We start from the raw sequence: 21,779 nt of genomic DNA on the forward strand, positions 1-21,779 counted from the left end.
CTTTTCCTTTCCATTCTTATAACTTGTGCCAAATTCTCTCTTTAATATAAATGGCCAACCTTGATTACCTTATTGACGATTTATATACCTATATACAAGTTAATTAAAAGTTAAATATAAATTAAAATTTATTTTACGCAAGAGCCTTATTACAAACTTCTCAAAAAAAAAAAAAAAAAACCCCACAAACTATTTGAAATTTTAGCCCAACGACTCAGAATACAACAACGCAATTTCCCTCTTTCTCCATCCTTTTTCGCGCCAAGAGATCCAATCCTCACAACCAAACAGACCTCTTCACATTTCCCAGTAATTCCATTTTCCATTTCCACTACCAAGCTTCTTCCTTTTTCCAGCACACAAGCAATGGGAGCTCAAAAAATCAAAACCCTTCCTCCAAATCCACACTCCTTCGAAACCCTATTCTCCTCAATCCATTCCCCACAGGTAAAATTTAAACACAGTCTTTTTAAGATCACTTCTTAAATTTCCAGTTTCTCGTTTCTCACATTTCTAAATTATTTTAAGGATTTCACCAAATCGATCTACTTTCTCTTATTCAACTTGTCCCTAAACGCACGACTTCACCATTCCGATTTCGAAGCCGTGTACGGACTCTCTCAAACATTTTTGTTCGAAGATCTCGATCGGCGATTCAAGCAGCTCTTCGTCTTCGGTCGAAATCAGGTACGGAAGTGTGGGCCAGCTAATTTTGATTCTTAGATGCTGTTTGGTTGTTTTAAATTGTTAAGAGTTTGATCCGGAGAAAGTTGGGGCATTGCTTTTGATTGTGAAGGTTTGGTTTCTTGAGAGAGAGAATGAGAGTTAGGAAAGTTGTGTGAAAGTGCTGCTAATGTTGGCATATGCGGAACTTTTACTAAAAAATAGCAATGGATTACAAGGTTTTTTTTATTTTGTGATGCAGAGCTGCTGCTCCTGCACAATGCTAGGCAGATTTTTCTGATCTGCATAAACCAGTACAATAGCACTTATTTATACTTGAAAGAGTCTTCTAGACTTCTAGATACAAGTAACTGACCCTTAGGAACACAGAACACCAACAGACCTGAAATACTAACAGCCATCATCTAGAAATTTCTTTATTAAAATTACAAATTAATTCTAACACCCCCTCTTAATTTGTAATCTTTAATTGCTTCTTGAACCACTCCATTCTGTCAACTGTAGCTGCTTTGGTGAGAACATCTGCTGGCTGATCATTGGTACTGACAAATTGCAGTTGGATTTCACCTTCACCAACCAAGTCTCGAATAAAATGGTGCCTAAGCTCAATGTGCTTAGTCCTTGCATGAAAAACAGGATTCTTAGTCATTGCAATAGCTGACATATTGTCACAGCAAATAACAGTAGGTTCTTCAATTTTTTGTTGCAAATCTGAAAGTAATCTCCTTAGCCAAATAGCTTCACATGCTGCATCAGTTGCTGCAATATATTCAGCTTCTACTGAAGATAAGGCAACTGTCTTTTGCTTCTTTGAACTCCAAGCAATCACATTTGATCCCAAGCAAAAGATGTAGCCAGATGTGCTTTTTCTGTTATCAAGTGATCCAGCCCAATCACTGTCAGTGAAACCAACAAGATTGTTGCCATTCTCCTTTTTGTATAAAATGCCTTGCTTCTTGGTGCCTTGCAGGTAGCGAAGAACTCTTTTTGCTGCTGCATAATGCAGCTTGCTAGGCTGATTCATGAACCTTGATATAAGGCTGACTGAATGAACAATATCTGGCCTTGTATTTGTGAGATAAATCAAAGAACCAACAAGGCTTCGATACGTCTTTGCATCTGCCTTTTCCGCTGCATCTTCTTGCTGCAATTTCTCATTAGAAGACATAGGTGTGGACACTGGTTTACATGCTGCCATGTGAAATTTTTTAAGCAAATCTTCAATGTACTTTTCTTGGCAAATAAAAACTTCACCTGTGGACTGTCGCACTTGAAAACCAAGAAAGTATTTCATCAAACCCAAATCAGTCATCTCAAATTCTTTCATCATGGCCTTTTTAAAATCCTCAACCATCTTCCTATTTGTGCCCATATAGATCAAATCATCAACATATAAGCAAATTACTAGAAAATCTCTAGTACCTTCACGCTTGACATAAAGTGATGGCTCACATATGCTTCTTTGAAAACCATTTTGGCGAAAGTAGCCGTCAATTTTGCTATTCCAAGCTCTTGGAGCTTGCTTTAGGCCATACAATGCCTTACAAAGTCGATAGACTTTGTCTTCTTTGCCTTTCTTCATGTATCCCTTCGGTTGCTCTACGTACACTTCTTCTTCTAAGTCATCATTTAAAAATGCTGACTTAACATCAAGCTGAAATACTTCAAGCTCCATTTGTGCAGCAAGAGCTAAGAAAGTTCTAATAGTTTCCATGCGAACAACGGGTGCAAATGTTTCATGGAAATCTACTCCAGGCTGTTGCGAATAGCCTTTTGCAACCAAACGTGCCTTATGCTTTTGAATTGAACCATCTTCATTGTACTTAGTTTTGTAAATCCATTTTAAGCCAATCACATCTCTTCCATTAGGCAGGTCCACAAGCTCCCATGTCTGATTCTTCTCAATGCTAGCAATTTCTTCATCCATGGCTTTTGCCCACACATTCTCCTTTGCAGCATCTTCAAAGGTTTGTGGCTCACTAGCAAATAATGCAAATTCACAAGATTGATATATATCTGACAATGAGCGAAACTTCCTTGGAGGGCTGTCTGAATCATAAGTATCTGCATTTGGCAAGACCGTGCTTGAAGATCTAGTTGGAGATGATGTTGCTCTTGGGGCTTCTTCAGAATTCATGCTTGGAAGTGAATTAGACTTGTCTTGAAAATCAAGAGAAGCAGGAACTTCCAAGTTTTTGCTTTCTTGGACATTTTCCTCCCATTGCCATGCCGCCAACTCATCAAAAATAACATCTCTTGCAATCACCAACTTGTTTGTCTTGGGATTCAAAAGGCGAAATCCCTTAGACTCATCACTATAGCCAATGAAGATATACTTTTCCCCCTTTTCATCAAACTTCTCTCTTTCTTGTGAGGGAATATGAGCATATGCTATGCAGCCAAAGACTTTAAGCTGATTCACCATAGGTTTTCGCTTATGCCAGGCTTCAAATGGAGTCTTGTTTCTAACTGCTTTTGTTGGAGAGCGATTGAGAATATATGCTGCTGTGTTGACAGCTTCTGCCCATAGCATGTTGGGTAATCCCTTGCCCTTGAGCATGCTTCTAGCCATTTCTTCAATTGTTCGATTCTTCCGTTCAGCTACTCCGTTTTGTTGAGGAGTTCTTCGAACTGTGAGCTGCCTTTGAATGCCATTTTCTTTACAATATTGCATAAATGGCTTATAGATAAACTCCCCACCACGGTCAGTTCTCAAGATCTTCATTTGATGACCACTTTGCCTTTCAACAAGAGCTTTAAACTGAAGAAAAAATGAGAATGCTTCTGACTTTTGATCAAGAAAATAAATCCACATCATCCTTGTATAATCATCAACAAACAAAAGAAAATATCTTTTGTTGCTCAATGATGGAGTTCTAGTTGGCCCACATATGTCTGCATGCACAAGCTCTAAAGGAGCACGAGCTCTCCAGGCTGTCTTTGGAAATGGAAGACGATGCATCTTGCCATATATACAACCTTCACAAACGTTGTCATTTTTCTGAATTGAAGGAAGACCAACCACCATATTTCTTTGCTTCAGCAATTGAAGGCCTTGATAGTTCAAATGGCCATATCTTAGATGCCAAAGATGAGACTCATCAACAACCTCACTTTTCAAAGAAATTTTCTCATGTAATGGCATGCTAAGAGGGAAAACATTATTTTGTGACATTCCAACCTTTGCCACTGTCAATTTGTTTTTCTTATCATACACAGTACACACACCATCATCAAAGTATAAAGAATAACCTTTTCTAAGCAATTGACCAACACTAAGAAGGTTTTGTGATAAGCTTGGCACATAAAGAACATCATGAATAAATTTTTGGTTACCTTCTTCAGTATGGACAGCAATGGTTCCTTTTCCTTCAACTTTCTTTAGCTTCCCATCTCCAAGCTTTACTACAGAAGTATAGCTCCGATCAAGTTCCACAAAAGACTTGGAATTCATTGTCATATGACTGCTGCATCCACTATCCAGAAACCATGTATCTTGTGTTTCATGTAGAGCATTCAAGCAAGAATAAAATAACTGATTTTCTTGACTATCTTTTACAAAATTGGCATCATTTTTCTCTTGTTTATCTTGGTACCAGCAATCTCTTTTAGAGTGATTAGGAATTTTGCATCTAGTGCATCTAAAACGACATTCCCTTGACTCATGACCAGGTTTCTTGCAAATAAAACATTGACCACTAGAGGTACTTGGTTTTTGCTGGTATTTTTCTCCATTCCTTCCTCGTCCTCTGTTCTGCCCTTCTTTGAAGTTGCCTCGACCTTTTCCATACTGACCCTTCTTTTGGTAATTGCCTCCTCTTTTCCCTTGTTCTTCTTTGGAAAATTCATTATGAGAAACATTCAGCTTTGATTGAAATGCTTGCTCCAATGGCTGGCTTGAAAATCTGCTCATCCTTCCTTCATGTGCTTCAAGAGACCCCATCAATTCATACATGGTAAGAACTGATAGATCTTTGGATTCTTCTATTGCTGCTACTACATGATCAAATTTTTGAGGCAAACTCCGGAGTATCTTCTCAACAAGTTTCTGCTCTTGAATAGTATCTCCATAGCTCTTGATTTGATTAACAATCTCAGCAACTCTTGAATTGAAATCTTTGACAGATTCTGTTTCTTTCATTGTCAAATTATCAAAGTCTCTCCACAAATTTTGAAGCTTAACGGAGATGGCTTTTTTTGAGCCTTGAAACTCCTTTTGCAGAATCTCCCATGCATCTTTTGCCTTTTTAACACCAAAGATTCTAGGATAGATAGACTTGCTTACCCCATGATGAATGATCCTCAAGGCAGTAGCATTTTTCTTCAATTTCTCCTTGTACTCCTTTTGTTTTTCATCAGTCCAGGAAGAATTCCCAGTTCCAGGTGGGTCTTGGAAACCATCTTCAATCAAATCCCATAGATCTTGGGAAATGAAAATGGTCATCAATTGAGAGCTCCAGTAGTCATAGTGTTCTCCATTGAAAATAGGAACCTGGTTTGTTGAATAAGAAAACAAGACATCTCCAGATTTGGCATCCATGGAGATTAACTAAAGAGAGGTTTAAAGCTGGGTGAACAAAGAAAAATCAGGTGCTGTATAGGCTGAATAGGCTGGCTCTGATACCAAAATTTGTTGGCATATGCGGAACTTTTACTAAAAAATAGCAATGGATTACAAGGTTTTTTTTATTTTGTGATGCAGAGCTGCTGCTCCTGCACAATGCTAGGCAGATTTTTCTGATCTGCATAAACCAGTACAATAGCACTTATTTATACTTGAAAGAGTCTTCTAGACTTCTAGATACAAGTAACTGACCCTTAGGAACACAGAACACCAACAGACCTGAAATACTAACAGCCATCATCTAGAAATTTCTTTATTAAAATTACAAATTAATTCTAACAGCTAATAGTTAGTGATAGTGAGGCTTAAAATTTTGCTTCTTTTTTAATTTTTAATTTTTTTTTTAATAATGCTAATTTTGATTCTAAGGTTCTGTTTGGTTGTCTTGATATTGTTACGAGTTTGATCCGAATTTGCTGTGGGAGAAAGTTAGGGCATTACTTTTGATTGTGAAGGTTTTGGTTAAGAGAGAGAGAGAGAAAGAATGAGAGTTAGGAAAGTGCTGCTAATAGTTTAGTGATAGTGAGGCTTAAAATTTTACTAATTTTTTTTTAATGCTAATAGTACCTCTCATTTTACCTTCATTTTGATCACATTTGCATGTAATTCAACTTTGTAGGAAGCAAAGTGGGTCTCACCTTTGATCCATGGGAGTAGAGAACTCAGAATAAAAAAAACATTAGACGCCGTTGCATTCCAGGGGAGGGTTTCATATATTTTTGAAGTTAAGTCTATATCAACCTACGTATTTAAAAAAAAAAAGAAAAAGAAAGGGCCACTTGCGCACCTACTTTTTTAAAAAAGTTATTGACTTAGACTGAAAATGGAAGTTGACAGAGTCCGAGACATAGAACGGTGCTCATTTATTTTAAGTACCAATTGCATATTTATTTTCCAAAATCTTTTCCAAAATCTGCAGATAAGAGCTTCATGGACTGCAATTTTCCAAAATCTGTAAGTTCTCACTTACTTCTAAATCTTTTTTTTTTTTTTTTTTCTCATTGATACATATTTATTTTTTGATTCAAGATTTACTTGTATACTTAGATTGACTTCCATGGATACAAGTAACCCATCTTCTTCAAGCCATCAATGGAAATACCACGTCTTTCTAAGTTTCAGAGGTGGGACACTCGCAAGAGTTTTACAGACCATCTACACACTGCTTTGAAACAGGAGGGCGTTCACCTTTAGAGATAAGGAAAATCTCGAGAGAGGAAAACCTATTTCATTTGAGCTTTTAAAAGCAATAGAAGAATCATTGTTTGCTATTGCCATTCTCTCAAGAAACTATGCATCCTCAACATAGTGTCTGGATGAACTTGTTAAGATCATGGAATGCAGAGAAAAGATAGGGCTAATAGTTTTGCCCATTTTTTATGATGTAGATCCATCTGAGGTACGCAAACTGATGGGAAGTTATGCAGAAGCCTTCATTGAATATGAAAAAAATTTCGAGAAGAATATAAATAAAGTTCACACTTGGAAAGCTACTTTGACAAAAGTGGCCAATCTCGCTGGATTTTCTTTACAGGATAGGTAAATTATTTCCACTAAATATATTAAAGTATGGTTTAATTGACATATACTGGATTTGTTTTGTAACTTGTAGTTAGGATGTGATTCTAATGCATTTGACATGATAGCAACAACATCCATTTCTGGTTGTGTGATGATTTCCTTGACACGAATACTTGACATAATAATGCAACACAAAGGGGCAGTTGTTTCTTCTTCTTTTTTTCCTTTTTTTTTTTTTGGGTAAAGAGGGGCACCTGTTTCAGATGTGGGATTACCTTGACATGTATTGTTATTATAACTATAATAATACAACCGTAAGTCTTTGATTGTAGTTCATTACTATCTTCTTTTATTTTTGGGATTACCATTTTTACATAGGAGATATTGTATCTCCTTAAGTTTTCAATGTGAGATTCATTCAAATTTAAAATAGTTTACAAAAAAATTTCACATTGACTCAAATTCCATCAAACAAATTTTCATTCTCTACAACAAAAGCACCACCTTAATGAAGCTTGATGTAAATAAGATAACTAACTTTTATAAAGTAAGCTAGTGTGGGCTTGGGTTAAACAATCTGTTTACTTACTAAATGATATCTTCTCTTGAATTGGATTAGGTTAAAAACCAGAGCTTTGATGCTAGTTTGTTGTAATTCTGGATACAAAAAATAGACTAGAACATCCACACAAGGCAATGATACTTCATGTAAATCAGAAAACTCCATGTCTACACCTTTGTATGACACTGACTAAAATCTATAAAATACAGATCACAATCACATGATTTACAACTGCAAATGACATTCACAAACTCTAAATAGTGCTATTATACTTAAAACAAGAAACAAATTTCCAATTCACACAATGATTTTTTTTTAATCCCAAATATATCATGAATATTTCGGCGTTCAAAGAAACTCACACTACACATGTTTGTACATTTCAAATAGAATGTCTTTCAATCTTGTTATTCCTCCGTATGGGCCGACCACCTCGATCTTAAGTTCCTATTGAACCAAAGGTATTAGCTATCAAACCTTAATATCATTGTTTGTATGTATGGCTCTAACTGTAACTCATTACTCTATTTGTTGTGATATGGGACAACTACTCATGTAGGAATTATTGCATTTACTTAGTTCTCTACATCTCTGTGAGAATTTGCAAGGATTTTAGGGTTATTCATAAGAGTGTATTATGGGTGGTTCACTCATATTACTTGATTTCTCTTCTTTGCAGGCATGAGTCAGAATTTATCCAAGATATTGTGAAAATGATATTAAATAAATTAAGTTACACATTCCTGAAAGGTACCAAAGATTTAGTAGGAATAGATTCTCGAGTGGAGGACCTACTGCCTCTTTTAGTTATAGGATCAAATGATGTTCGCATTATTGGGGTTTGGGGGATGGGGGGAATTGGAAAGACAACTTTTGCTAGAGTTGTTTATCAAAATTTTTTTGAGGAATTTGAAGATTGTAGTTTTATCACTAACATTAACATTAGTGAAGAATCTAAAAAATATGGTATACCTCACCCACAAGATGTTAATGATAAAGTTCTTATGATCAAGAATAGGTTATATAACAAAAGGATTCTTCTTGTTCTTGATGATGTACATCAATTCGATCAATTAGAAAAGTTGGCTAGGGAGCCTAATTGGTTTGGTCTAGGTAGTAGAGTTATCATCACAATGAGAGATAAGCATTTGTTGACAAGGCTAAAGGTATATGGAATATACGAGGCTAAAGGATTGAGTAACGATGATGATCTTCAGCTTTTTAGTTTGAATGCTTTTAGCAATGATCATCCGGCCAAAGATTATCTAGAGTTGTATATACAATTCGTAAATTATGCTAAAGGCCTTCCTCTAGCTATTGAGGTTTTGGGTTCTTTTTTGATTAATAGAAGTACGAAGGAATGGGTTAGTACATTAGATAGGCTCAAACAATTTCCTGAAAAAAAAATTAACAATACACTTCAAATTGGTTTTGATGGACTTGAGGATACGGAGAAGGAAATATTTATACATATTGCATGTTTCTTTAACATGAAGAATAAAGACTATGTAGTGAAAATACTTGAGTGTCTTGGCCTTCACCCTGACATTGGAATAAGGATTCTCATTGAAAAGTCTCTCTTAAAAGAATATGAAAATAAACTTTGGATGCATGAATTACTACAAATAATGGGTCAAGACATAGTTCGTCGAGATTTTCCTCAAGAACCTAGAAAGTGGAGCAAATTGTGGTTATATGAAGACATTCACAATGTTTTGATGAAAAATATGGTAAGAGATCATTTATAGAACTCGAGTACACAGCTTATCATGTTATTCAACAAAGTTAAAATTTGAATAACTCTAGTATTCATATATCTAGTACTCACCCATCCTTTTTTCTTGATTATTAGGGAACAGAAGCTATTAAAGGCCTAGTCCTAGATCTTTATATGGTGACTGAATTGGGTGAACTGCATAAATCCAAAGAGGCATATTGGAACCCTGATGCCTTTTCAAAGATGCCCAACCTTGAATTGCTTATAATTTATGGTGTTCACCTTGTGCATGGCCCTAAAGAAATTCCTAATGGCTTAAGATTTCTTGATTGGATTGAGTATCCTTCAAAATCTTTGCCATTAAGTTTTCAACCGGATAAGCTTGTTGAACTTCACGTGTCATAGCAAAGTTGAACAACTTTGGAAAGGAAAAAAGGTAAGATTGTTATTTAATACTAGTGTACAACTTTGTTTTTTTATTTTTAATAAATTGTAAGGTTTGTGGAACCTAATTATTCTACCTTTTTTTGGGGGGATTTTAACAGTACTTGGACAAATTAAAGTTCATCGAGTTGAACAATTCCTTAAGCCTCATTGAAACCCCTGACTTTACCGGAGTTCCCAATCTTGAGAAATTCGTTGTTAAAGGTTGTATAGGATTAATTAAGGTTCGCCCATCTGTTGTGGTTCATAAAAGGCTTACTCTTCTTGATCTAGAAGGTTGCAAAAACCTTAGAAGTCTTCCAAAAAAGTTTGAAATGGAGTCTCTTGAGATTCTTAATCTTTCTAATTGTTCCAAAATTAAGAGAATTCTAGAATTTATGGGAAACATGGAATGCTTGTCAAAACTTCACTTAGATGGCACCGCTATTACAAAACTTCCCTCTTCAGTTGAGCATTTGACTAACCTTGCTGTATTACATTTAAGGGATTACAAGGAACCTACAGAGGCAACCATTAGTACTTTTATTCCTGGAAGTGAAATTATGGAATGGTTTAACCATCAAAGTATGGGGAATATGGTAAAATCACAAGTTACTTCTTGGAAACAAAATGTGAATATACAAATGCCTATTCATTCATGTAATAAGTGGATGGGAATGGCTGCTTGTGCTGTTTTTTCACCCCTTGATCTTTATCCGAAAAATTACAGTTTCTTTAAAAAATGTCATATTATTTGTTACATTGAAGTTGGTGTAGGAGAGCTGGCAAAATTGAGCATTAACTATGTTCAGATTTCATCACATCACCTTTGGCTACTCTATTTTCGCCTTGAATTTTTTGATGAGAATGCGAGAGCAGTATTGAGTCAAATTGATGAGAATGAATCCATTCAGTTGGAAGTTAGATTTCAATTTTCTAGGGAGTCAGACTTGGAATTTGAGAAATGTGGGTTTCAAATGGTATACGAGCAAGACATGGATGATATCAGAGAACTGGCTTACCCTAGCAACATTAGTTGCATCACTTCTTATGAGGACGTAGATGCTCAACATGATTTGGACAATTCAATGTTGGTAACAGAAGGTACTAAAATTATGTGAAGCCATGACGAATGCGATGAGGCTGGACCTAGTGGTGAAAGTAGCTCTAATGACGTACCACATTTGAAGAGGAATCAAACATATATAAAGGAAGAATAGGTCATTGTAACTCTGATTGCCTGGTTCATTCTATTGAAGGTGGTTCAAGACTGGTAAGTCATCATCTTTCTTTTTATTACAGGTCTTACTGGTTACTATATGTTTGTTTTGCTTTGTTTGTGTGTTTTTTTTCCCCCATTTCTTTGGCAAATACTTGTACTTTATTTTTTTTATTTAAACTTTAAAAATTACCTTTTAACTGCAGCCCTTGTTACATAGAGCCTTCTAAACTTTAAATAGGCTGTAGCTCAACTTCAATATTGATCTTGCATAGCTCATTATTGGTTCCCTTCTTTTATTATTGTTGATGATTTTTTTTCACAACTTATTTTTTATTTATTAAAGAAGTAGTATCCTAAATTAATCCACTACCTGGCTACAAGATGGTCCGAAAATCCCATGTGCTGTGGATGGAACTCTGCATCTTTGGGTTTACTAAAAGCCCTGCACGTTCATTGAGAAAAATAAATAAAAATAAAAAGAACGCTTTCTGAAAATTGCCGACCATTTTATCAAGTTGTGACAAAAATGGTGTCCTAGACTTATCCAAGCTATAATATATTTCAGTAGCCTGTACTTGATTAATGATACTCTCTCTGTTCTTTCTTCTTCTTCAAACTCCCTATGGTTGAAACCCTCCTCTCACTCTTTCTAATTCTTCCCTTCTTCTGCCAACGATCACTATGAATCGTCCCTTAAAAAAAGAAAAATAAAATATTACCACACAATTCAATTTATCAATGTAAAACTCAAATTTGAACTTTCAATTTCAAAAACTTTGGGTTGCTTTTGGAAGGATTCTAATTCTTAGCATGCTATTTTTGAGATTTAAATCTGTCCATGTATATAAATCATATAATTTGAGTTTTGACTTTGATTCTATTCTTCTGCCTGCAAACGTGGACAATTTTTCTCAAATCTATGCCCATTCCTTTCAGCTACTCTTTTCAAAAGTAAATAGAAAGCTTACGGCAAAGTTTAACAGAAGGCTAAGATAAAAACACCCATTTGTTTTTGGGTGAGAACTCAGCAAGATTAGTGGAAAAACTTTTTCAAAAGCTAGGAACAATGAATAGAAATCGGTACCTTTTGATAGTTCTTCATTGTATGTGAAGAGAGGCAATCCCATTGCCCTAAAAGTGTTTGACAAAATGCCCGAGCCAAACTGAAAAAGGGCCTCCTGTATGTATATTTATGTTCTAATCATTTGAACTTGACTATATATGTGTTCCTATTTCAATTAATTTGGTGTCACTTTCCATGTGCTGATAACAAATTTATAAAATTTTCCATGGTTGAACTATTAATTATTAACCTCTCTTATGGACTTATAAGAACTGTGTATGAAAGAAAATCTAATAGCTTTCGTGTGCAAATAAACATTAGAGTTGATTTTTATAAACATAACATACAACATATTTAATATATCAACACTGATGATCCAAATTCTATCATTGACTACAGGAATCATATATAGTTGTGATATGTTTTGCTTTTATATGTGAGCCATCTCTGAGAAACTAAAGGGCTTCATTATGTATGCATTTGAATAGTTCTGCTATTAAGCCTTCTTGAGTAACAGTGGATTAGCAATAGAAATTCTGTTCTCTTAGTAGTACTTGTGGACTTATGTATGATAAGTACTTTGCAAGGAACTGCTGATATGCAATCTGAGGGGATCTTTGGTATATAACATAGGTTACTCTTGCAATTTGAGATGACTTTGTTTTCATTTTTTGTTTATAGGTGATGTATGATAATTGATAAGTATTCGGGGTGTAACAGTTCATATTTTCCTATTTTTAATTTCTTAAGGGAACTCTAATTCTTCAAAGTTTATTAGCTTAAGCTGATTGTTGTGTTGTGGTTGGAATTGTTTTTTGGAGTTTAGTTGGCTTGTTTGATTGGTGAGAAATATTTGGGATTGTTTGGTTTTGCAAGAAATTGTTTGGGGTTTGGGGTGTAAGGTTCAAAGAACTAGCAAATATTAAAGATAAAGAAGTTTTTGATATTAATTTACAGATTGAGATTAAACATGCCAACAAGTTTTTATTGCTAATAATAAGGTCCCACAAAATATTCAAAAAAAAAAAAAAATCCTTTTAGTTAAAAGGGGCAAACTAGAAATGGCAAAATTTTCTTTATTTTGTTTCCTGGGTGTAACACCAATGGTCCAATGCCTCATGCATGACTTAATTGAGAATCTTCTTTTTCCTTCTTAAAAAGAGTTTGTCTTTTCATCTGTTTTTTTAATTTGTTCTGTTTTTGGGTTTTTGAAGAGGATCCTAACCATGGTTCTTCATCTGCTTGGTTAATTTTAAATTAGCTACTTGTCTTTTCATTTCTTCTTCTAACTGCAATTTTGCTCCAGGTTGTTTGGCTTTATTCGAGCTATCCTGGGGGGTTGACATCTTATATTAAAACTGCCAATGAACTATTGGCAGATTCAAAAGCAGGATAGAACTCTGTCTGTGGCTTCACACCTTCTGTAAGTGAACACATATCTCTAGCTTAATAAATTTATGACATCAAGCCTTCAATCTAATTTGGCATAAAAACCTAGCGAAAATTATACTCCCTCTGTCCCAATTTGTTTGTTCTTTATTCTATTTTGGGAAGTCTCAAAATATTGTCCTGTTTCTAAATGTAAAAGTTATTAATTTACTAATGTTCCTATTATATCCTTGTTTTATTTTCAAAACTATTTAAAAAGAAAACTAACAAATATTTAAAAAAATCAATCTAATTGGAGCACCTTTTTTGTTGCATCATTAAGAATAACTCTTTAAAAAAAACGCTAATAAATTTATTTAAGGGTAGTTTTGTAAACTTATACATTTTTATAAGGTAGACAAGACAATAAATAATGTTCTCTTATAAAGTTTGACTTTTCAAACAAGAAAAATAACTTGGGACGGAGGGAGTATTTGCATAGAGACATGCAAACACATGCAAGTTCAACATTATAGTAAATTAAGATACTATAATTTTAAATTCAACTTTTATTGCTCCTATCTTATTGAAATATCAACCGTTTGGTAAGTGCAACTATAAAGCTTGGGATACAACAAAAATTCACAACAATTTTACAACATTCCATAAATTAAGTTACCATATTATACTTGGGGTCACCATAATCTATAAATTTAGTTTTTTTTTTTAATGATTCATGCAATCGAGTGCTTGAATTTAACTAGGAAACATAATGTGATGCACTTAAGTTTTACCCTTATGAAAAAGTTGTAAAATTTGTTGTCTCTAATATTGTTTTAGGAATAAATTATAGCTGTCCTTTTTTTTTTTTTTTTTTTGCTTTATTTTTTTTTTTTCTAATTATGTACAACCATCTTTTACTACCGGTTTTGATAAACTTGTATCAGGAAACAAGTACAAGGAAAGTTAATGCAAATCAACCATATAAACATGATTTGGTTGTTTGATTGGAACTTCTTTATTTTTTGGTTTATTTAGTGCCAAATTCTTATTTACGTTCTGTTTGTTCTGGTGGATTTTTTATTTTTTTATTTTATTTTTTTCACATTTTCTTGTGTTTGGTAGGATAGAAGACACAGATGATCCAGAAATAAATTTATTGGTCAACAGAATACATTTTGGCAAAATGTTTGCCCCTCACAGAAAACTCACAAAGCAAAGCATCCTTATCTTGTGATTCTCTATGCATTTGAACTCGCTCCATCAACAGTAACAAAGCAAACCTCTCTCTCTCTCCCTCTGTTTCCGTTCTCTTATGTTCAATTTTCTTTGTCTATTTTGAACTAATCTTTGCTTTGTTGAGTATGTCGGCCTCAGTCACTCATCATCTGCACGCTCCAGTGGTTTGTCACTCTTCGCTCTCTCACTCTATTTGTGACTCAAGCAGTTGCAAGTAGTGTCTCTGAAAGGTGAGCATGCTTTTCTTATTTTTTTGGTCTCATTCCTAATGCATCTGTCCTTTTGTTTTTCTTTGGATTTTTTTTGATTGAATGATATTTCTGTGTTTGATGTAGTACGATGAAGACCTATATCATAAATAGACTACACCATGGTTTTAAAGAATATTGTTGTTTTGTAATACCATTAGGTACCATGATTTTAAGGTTGTCAAATGGACCGAATGTATAACTATTTATAACCTTCATTGGATTCTTTGTATCATACAATTTAGAACAAAGAAAAATGTAGCTCGTTAAGTGATTTCCATTATAAGCATAGGCCGTTAGAACCATGAAACCCCTTATTACTTCCACTCTCTTTCTATTCCGAAAACTTCTTTATGGACATATTCTACCAATATATGTAAATGGTAGTTGGAATTGATAGGCGTAAATCATACAATTATGTTCTTGACATTGCCTAAAAGTTGCTCATGAAGATGTTAGATTGTAATTTTTTTTAACGAATTTTGGCTTATTTTTACTTTAGCTTTCTTTGTCAGAGTTCACTTTTTTCTTCTTCTTATGAAATGGTATGTTCTTCAGCGTTCTCTTCTGACTTTGTTGCTTTTCAATTATATTGTCTAATTGTTTAAGTACTTGGCTTAATTTGGGTTAGTTTGGAATCTTTGACTAATGGGGTTAGATAAATGCAAAAATAATTGTTGTATTGCCTAGAAAAAGATAATGCTGTATTTTTAAATATTAATCCAAATTTGTATCTGCCCTGCTGCATTTTATTTCTTTTTACCATAACAAATCATTAAAACAGATAAATTCATAAACAAATCAATTAGAAGCTCTCATTCAGATTATGGCAGGCTCATTAATTTTGAGGCATACTGGAGGCTTTCACTATTTGTTTTGTATGTTATAGTGGCTTGCATTTACCACAAAATCTGATGCAATTAGATGGTACATGCAGCTTTACGTTACAGCTTGCTTTTGTATTGCTGTAGGCACTTTCTTTGTTATATATCTCAAGATTGCTTGTTTATGGCTGTAGGCACTCCGTCTGTAAGGTTGAATTTAATCAACCATGTGTTGGCTTTATTCCGTGACAAATTTGCTTGTAATACAGCACTTAGAAATCCTGTATTTAGGTGGGAATCATGTAAGGGTAGTGTGTGAGAGAGTGCGAAGAAATGCTCAAGACTGTGCAGTGAAGCAGGGACTCGCGGCTGGATCTCGCGGGAGGCTCGCGGCTTGCAAGCCGCCAAAAGTTGCACACGTGTAGAGCATGCAGGGGAGCAGAACAGTCATGCCAGCTGGAGCACTACAGGACAAAAATCCAGACTGGCCACTCAGTTAGCTCGCGGCTTGAACTCGCGACTCAATCAAGTCGCGAGGTCAAGTCGCCAGGCAGTCCTGTTTTAGAAAAACTGACTCTTCGCATTCCATTCTCACACCAGTATAAATAGCCCTCATTCCCACAAAATATGTGTGGCCATTCAGAAAGAAAAACCCTAAGAGAGGTTTCTTAAAAACACCCACCCAATTAGAGAGAGCTACTCATTCTTAGAGAAAAACCTTTGTAGTCTATTCTCATTCCCTCTCTCATTGTCATACCTATTGAGAGGAGATTTCTATCCAAACACTACCCACACCCATTTAGAGTGTTGAGTGTTTTTGGAGTTTTGGGAAGCATTGGAAGATGCCAAGGATGGCGGATGCTATGGTCAAGTAGCGGAATCTGGTAAGCTAGAAAAGAAAAAGGTTCGGCGCAACCTCATTGGAGCAAGAAGCTTGGAGGGCTTAGGTACATCAGGTAGATTAGGCTTGGAGGGTCTATTGCTGTTCATGTATCCCAACTACATTTTCTAGTGGATTATTGACCGCTTGGAGGGCGGCGGAGAGGTTTTACGCCAAGGGCTTCGGTTTCCTCTTTGATAACACATCGTGTGTTGTCCTTGTATTTGCATCTCTCTTTCCTTTATCTTTGCCTCTTATTTTTTGCTGTGGATGTGATTTATAATTGGCTTAGATTGATTTCCAATTTTGTTTATAGTTTATGTTCATTTTCCGCACACTAGTTGTTTGTCATAAAGCTTGAATTGGTTAATTTGTAAATTGGGGGTCTAAACGTTCAAGGGTGTTTTTACACATATTTGAATTTTCACCGTCTGTTACCTTGCAATTTCAAAGATAAATGTTGCATTGCAATCTTGGTCACAAGATAAGCAATTATGATGGAATCCTCAAGAATGCACAAAACCAGAATGAGAAATTGGATTCATGCATTCAAGATCTTGAAGGAGGACAAGAATGCCTAGAGATGGTGGCTCATATTTTGAATAAGAGTCCCAGTTTAGAGGCCTCGTGGGGTGGGAGGTAGCAAAGTGAAAGGAGTGTCAACAAGTTAGTTAGGATAGTTAAATTCGAATAATATAAATTTGTTGCAGCTCTAATTTTCATAGTGAAATCAGTTGTGGCTTCTCCTATGGATGTAGGCACGTTACTGAAACCACGTAAATCTCATTGTTGTTTGTTCTCTGCCTTTTCTCTTTATTTACTAAGATTGCATATACATAATCTCTTAAAAAGAGTGTCCTTGACATTTTCAACCACTAGCTAACAAATCGTGTTGCAGTCTCATGACATTTTTTTTTCCTTCATATTTTTTAATTTGCTAACAAAAAAAAAAAAAAAAAAAAATTGTTAGGATTTTTCTGCCATGCGCTACCTTTAAATGAATGGGATATAAATGTAATTTCCTTAAATACTAAAATAACTAGTCAATAACTTGTGCAATGCACAAGAAACTTAAACAAAATGTAACTTTATTTTTTATCTTTGTCTTAAATATAAAATTGACAATTGTAGTAGTTATTAATAGCATTTATTATGTTTGTATTCATATATGGAACTATTTATTCTAAAACTTATATAAAATATGATGTGAGAGTATTCTAATGGAGGGTTTAAATATATAATAGAATCTTTTTTTTTTTTTTGAGAAGAAATATATAAAAGAATCTAAATTCAATTAGAAAACATATATTAGAAGAATGATGTGTAAAATTGTGAAGTCTCAAAACTTGGCAAAATATTATGAAGTCAACTAATTAGAGATGAACATGGCTTTTCCTGGTGGGTGGTGACAGTGGGTTTAATTAGAAAATTATCTAAAATCACATTTTCTATTCTTTTATTTTTTTTCATCCTTTCTATCAAGCATGCAAGGAAAACTAAAACATTTTTTTTTATCATTTTATTTTTCTATCCTCTTAGCATTAAGACTCATATATATACATATTCCAAATCAATTGTATTTGATACAAATTTTATAAAAATAATCATATAAACTCCTTTTACATAAATCAATAATTACTGCTTCACCTATGATTAAGTAATATATCAAAATAAATGCACTTATCCATTTAAGACATGACAATGAATTAATACTTGGACATAAATTTTGCTAAGGTGAAAAGTTAAGGAATATGTGTCACATAACAGAAACATAGACCTAATTTTATATGTATAGAGAAATGACTTTAGATTTTTTTTTTTTTTTTTTGAGAAGACTTTATATTGTTTTTGTGAGGTAGGAATTGCAGAGTAGGATGATGAGGCATATATATATATATATATATATATATATATATACACAAGTCTTAACTCTTAACTCTCAAGTTCAACTGTCAACTCTAAAAAAAAAAAAGTTCACTGCCACTTGCACACCTAATCTTAAAAAAAAAATGGCAAAAACTTGTTGTAAATAATATAATGCACACACCTTTACACACATGCGTGAAAAAAACAATTGAAATCGTGACTAAGCAGCAGTAGTAAACACTACTCTTAAAAAAGAAAGAAAAAAAAAAAGGAGTTATTAGACTTGACTTAGTTTAGTTTTAATAGGAATTGCATGATGGGAGCTTCACATACACTTCACGGACTCTACTGCATAATCTATAAGTTCTTTCTTGCCACGCACATTCTTTCTCTTTTATTTCCTCTCCTTTCACTTTTTTATTAATTTCTAATTTGTTTTCTTTTTCTCTCTTATTTCTTTATTCTTCTTGAAATCTAATTGAATGAAATTTTGTTGCATCTCTCTCTCTCTCTCTCTCTCTCTCTCTATATATATATATATATATATATATGTCAATTCTAAATATCATGATTTCCATGTTTCAGATATATAGTCTACAAGGTCACTTGCGATGGTCCCTCGCTACTTTGCTATGCTATCTTTGGTTTTGTTATTCTTGGAAATGAAATTCCGAAATGGTTTAGTCATTAGCATTTGGGGGCTATAGTGAATGTACAAGTGCCTGCTTGTTCGTGGAATAAGTGGTTTGGAATGGCTATGTGTGCTCTTTTTACAAGCCCCGATCTTCATTCAAATAATCATGGTTTACTTGACCTGCAACTTTTTTGTCAGATTCTAGTCAATAAACATGAAGGTGCAACTGTTTTTGAAACCTATAGTGTTATATTTATTCAGACTGAATCACCTCACCTTTGGATGTTTTATCTACCCCCTCAAAATTTTGATGAGAATAAGGGAGTAGTATCAAGTAAAATTGATGAGAATGGATTCATTGAGATGGAGGTTAATTTTAATGATCCTTCCTACCAAAACATTGAGGTTGAGAAATGTGGATTTCGTCTACTATATGAGCAAGACATCGAAGATATCAAGGAAATGATGGCTCAATCCAGCAACAACACCTGCCTAACTCCTAATCAGTGTTTGGATGTTTATCATGATTTTGACAATTCAATAGAGGTACTAAAATTAAGTGAAGTCGTGATGAGTATGATGGGGCTGGACCTAGTGATGAAGGCAGCTCTAATGATGTCCCACACTCAAAGAAGATTCCAAGATAGAGAATTTATGGCTCATGCTAACTCTGATTGCAAGAATTCATATGAAGGTGGCCTAGGACTTGTAAGTCATCGTTAAATTGACTCTGCAGCTACCTATTGGGCATGCATATAATTTTATCTTTTTGTCCAATTTTAACTTCAGAATTTGCGTTAAGTGCAGCCCTTGATACATAGACTTTGTAGCTTCATATAAGGCCTATGTGGTAACCCTTTTTTTTTTTTTTCCAGAGAAAGTAGGCCACGATACAAAGGAATCTTTTCTTATCCACAAGATTTGTATATAGGACATCCATAATATGTGAGTTTCTTAATCATGTGAGTGTCAAAAGCTTATACTATGCCATTTTCATTTTACAAGCATTAGTATCCGGTATCTCCAAACTATTCTATTTTAACTTCATCTATTATACCATACCATTTTATAATACACCCAACTTCCCAACTTCTATTTTATCATACCACACATTAAATAATGTACAAATATTACTCACTGTGAAAGACATGGGAGAGAGTGAGACTATGAAAGATAGAGAAAATAGAGCGAGAAATAAAAGAATTAAATTTAAGTTTACAATTGGTGAATAGTAACTTTTATATGTAGAAGTCTACTGTAGCAATATTATAAAAATTTTAGCAAATTCATATCCGAGTAATGCATGTATTTTGTGTCACAATGCTAAAAAATAGGATATTTGGAGTTTTACAACTCCATATACCTATGCTTAAAAGAATAAATTCCAAATTTTAGTAAGTCATTTTAACAAACCTAGAGCATTCAAATCCTAATTTTTATCTATCTCATCTATTCATTAAAATATTAATTTCACCTACTCTTTCTCTCTCTTCCTCTTCATAAAAAATAATTAAAAATACCCACCCACCATCATAAAATACAATATAAACCTTTTACAAGTTGCTACAATGCCATCATAAAAATAGGATGGCACTATAGCATAATTGCCAAATTTTTTGCAATTGCAAGACTTTGCAAGACTAAGTAATGGGGGCTTTTGGGAGTTTACAAGATACAAGGAAATTTATTGCTTATAAACCATATATAAATCATTTGCCTGTTTGATTGTAAATTTTTTTTTTTTTTTTTTAATTTTGAAGTTATTTTGCACTAAATTCTTATTAATGCTCCATTTGTTTTGGCGGAAGGTTAATGAAAATCAACAGTAGTCTTTGTTTTGTTGAGTATATTAGCCTTAGTTCCCCCATACTTGCAATCACCAGAGGTTTCTTACTCTTTTGTTGTCACTTCTCACATACACAACATCACCTCACTTAAAGCAGTGGCACAACAGAAATTCATGAAAGGTGAGTGTGCATTTATGTTTGTTAGGACATATGTAAATCATGTGAGGAACATATGTCATTATGGAATTGGCTAATCCTTTGACAAAACACACTTCACTTGTATTTGGGTAGATCTAGGATATGTTTAGTACTTCAAGGAACAAGAGTTCAAGTCTAGTGTTGAAGTCATGCAAATCTATCTAAGAAACAAGTGAAGAAGTGTTGATTCAAGAGGTGCTAATTCACAGGTGCTAATTCATTAAAGCTCGATAGCTCTCGTAGGTTGCAACAGATGGCTCAACAGATAGCTATCTATTGAGAATTACGAAAATCAATTTTTTAGATCTGATTTTTGGTCCATACTTATGTATTTGTGTAGGGTTTCTTTTCTCACAACCCTAGACATATATAAGTTTTATTTTAAAGGCCGTCATATAAGAGAATACAAGGAGAACACATGCAAAAGGTGACCAATGCCTTATTCTCTTTGAAAAAAGCTACTGCATCTTTACACCTTAAGGTTTTGTAACCAAGTGTTTCTTGATCTTCATTGTTGATGAAGTAAAGAATTTTGTAGCCAACAATCTTCTTCAAGTTGGTATGTTAGTCACATACTAGGAGCCATGCATCATTGGTTAGTCCTGAATTTGGATCTATGCGAAAAGGGTGGCGTTCATATATTGAAGAGTTCAAGGGTTCTGAAGCGGTAGAAGGTTTCTACTGTAAGTTCATCTATGGGGATTGTAGAGTCTAGGGACAAATGTTTTGTTCTATATCTGAAACTTCTTTTTATTTTAGTGAATTTTTTTGGGGAAGATTTCCCTCCAGGTTTTTTACTGTGAAACTAGTTTGTTTCATTAATTTTCCCAAATCATCATATCTTGTCTTATTTATTTTTCCGCTGCATGATTTTGACATGATATTTATTTTGTTTGTTTTAACAAGTTTTATTCATAAT

General features: G+C 34.1%; 1 protein-coding gene across 1 annotated transcript; it reads left to right on the top strand.

The window, feature by feature from the left end:
- The first annotated feature begins 235 nt into the window (after positions 1–235).
- LOC115987387 (TMV resistance protein N-like) lies at positions 236–19,660 on the top strand. Its single transcript, XM_031110915.1, has 11 exons — positions 236–447; positions 529–687; positions 6,228–6,262; positions 6,356–6,432; positions 6,697–6,847; positions 8,071–9,121; positions 9,244–9,544; positions 9,654–10,804; positions 13,123–13,239; positions 14,310–14,653; positions 18,827–19,660. The coding sequence occupies exons 1-7, from the start codon at positions 367–369 to the stop codon at positions 9,511–9,513; spliced, it is 1,824 nt and encodes a 607-aa protein (XP_030966775.1). The 5' UTR covers positions 236–366; the 3' UTR covers positions 9,514–9,544; positions 9,654–10,804; positions 13,123–13,239; positions 14,310–14,653; positions 18,827–19,660.
- The last annotated feature ends 2,119 nt before the right edge of the window (positions 19,661–21,779 follow it).

Source organism: Quercus lobata, chromosome 4 (assembly GCF_001633185.2).
Source record: "Quercus lobata isolate SW786 chromosome 4, ValleyOak3.0 Primary Assembly, whole genome shotgun sequence".
In the NCBI taxonomy this organism is placed as follows: Eukaryota; Viridiplantae; Streptophyta; class Magnoliopsida; order Fagales; family Fagaceae; genus Quercus; species Quercus lobata.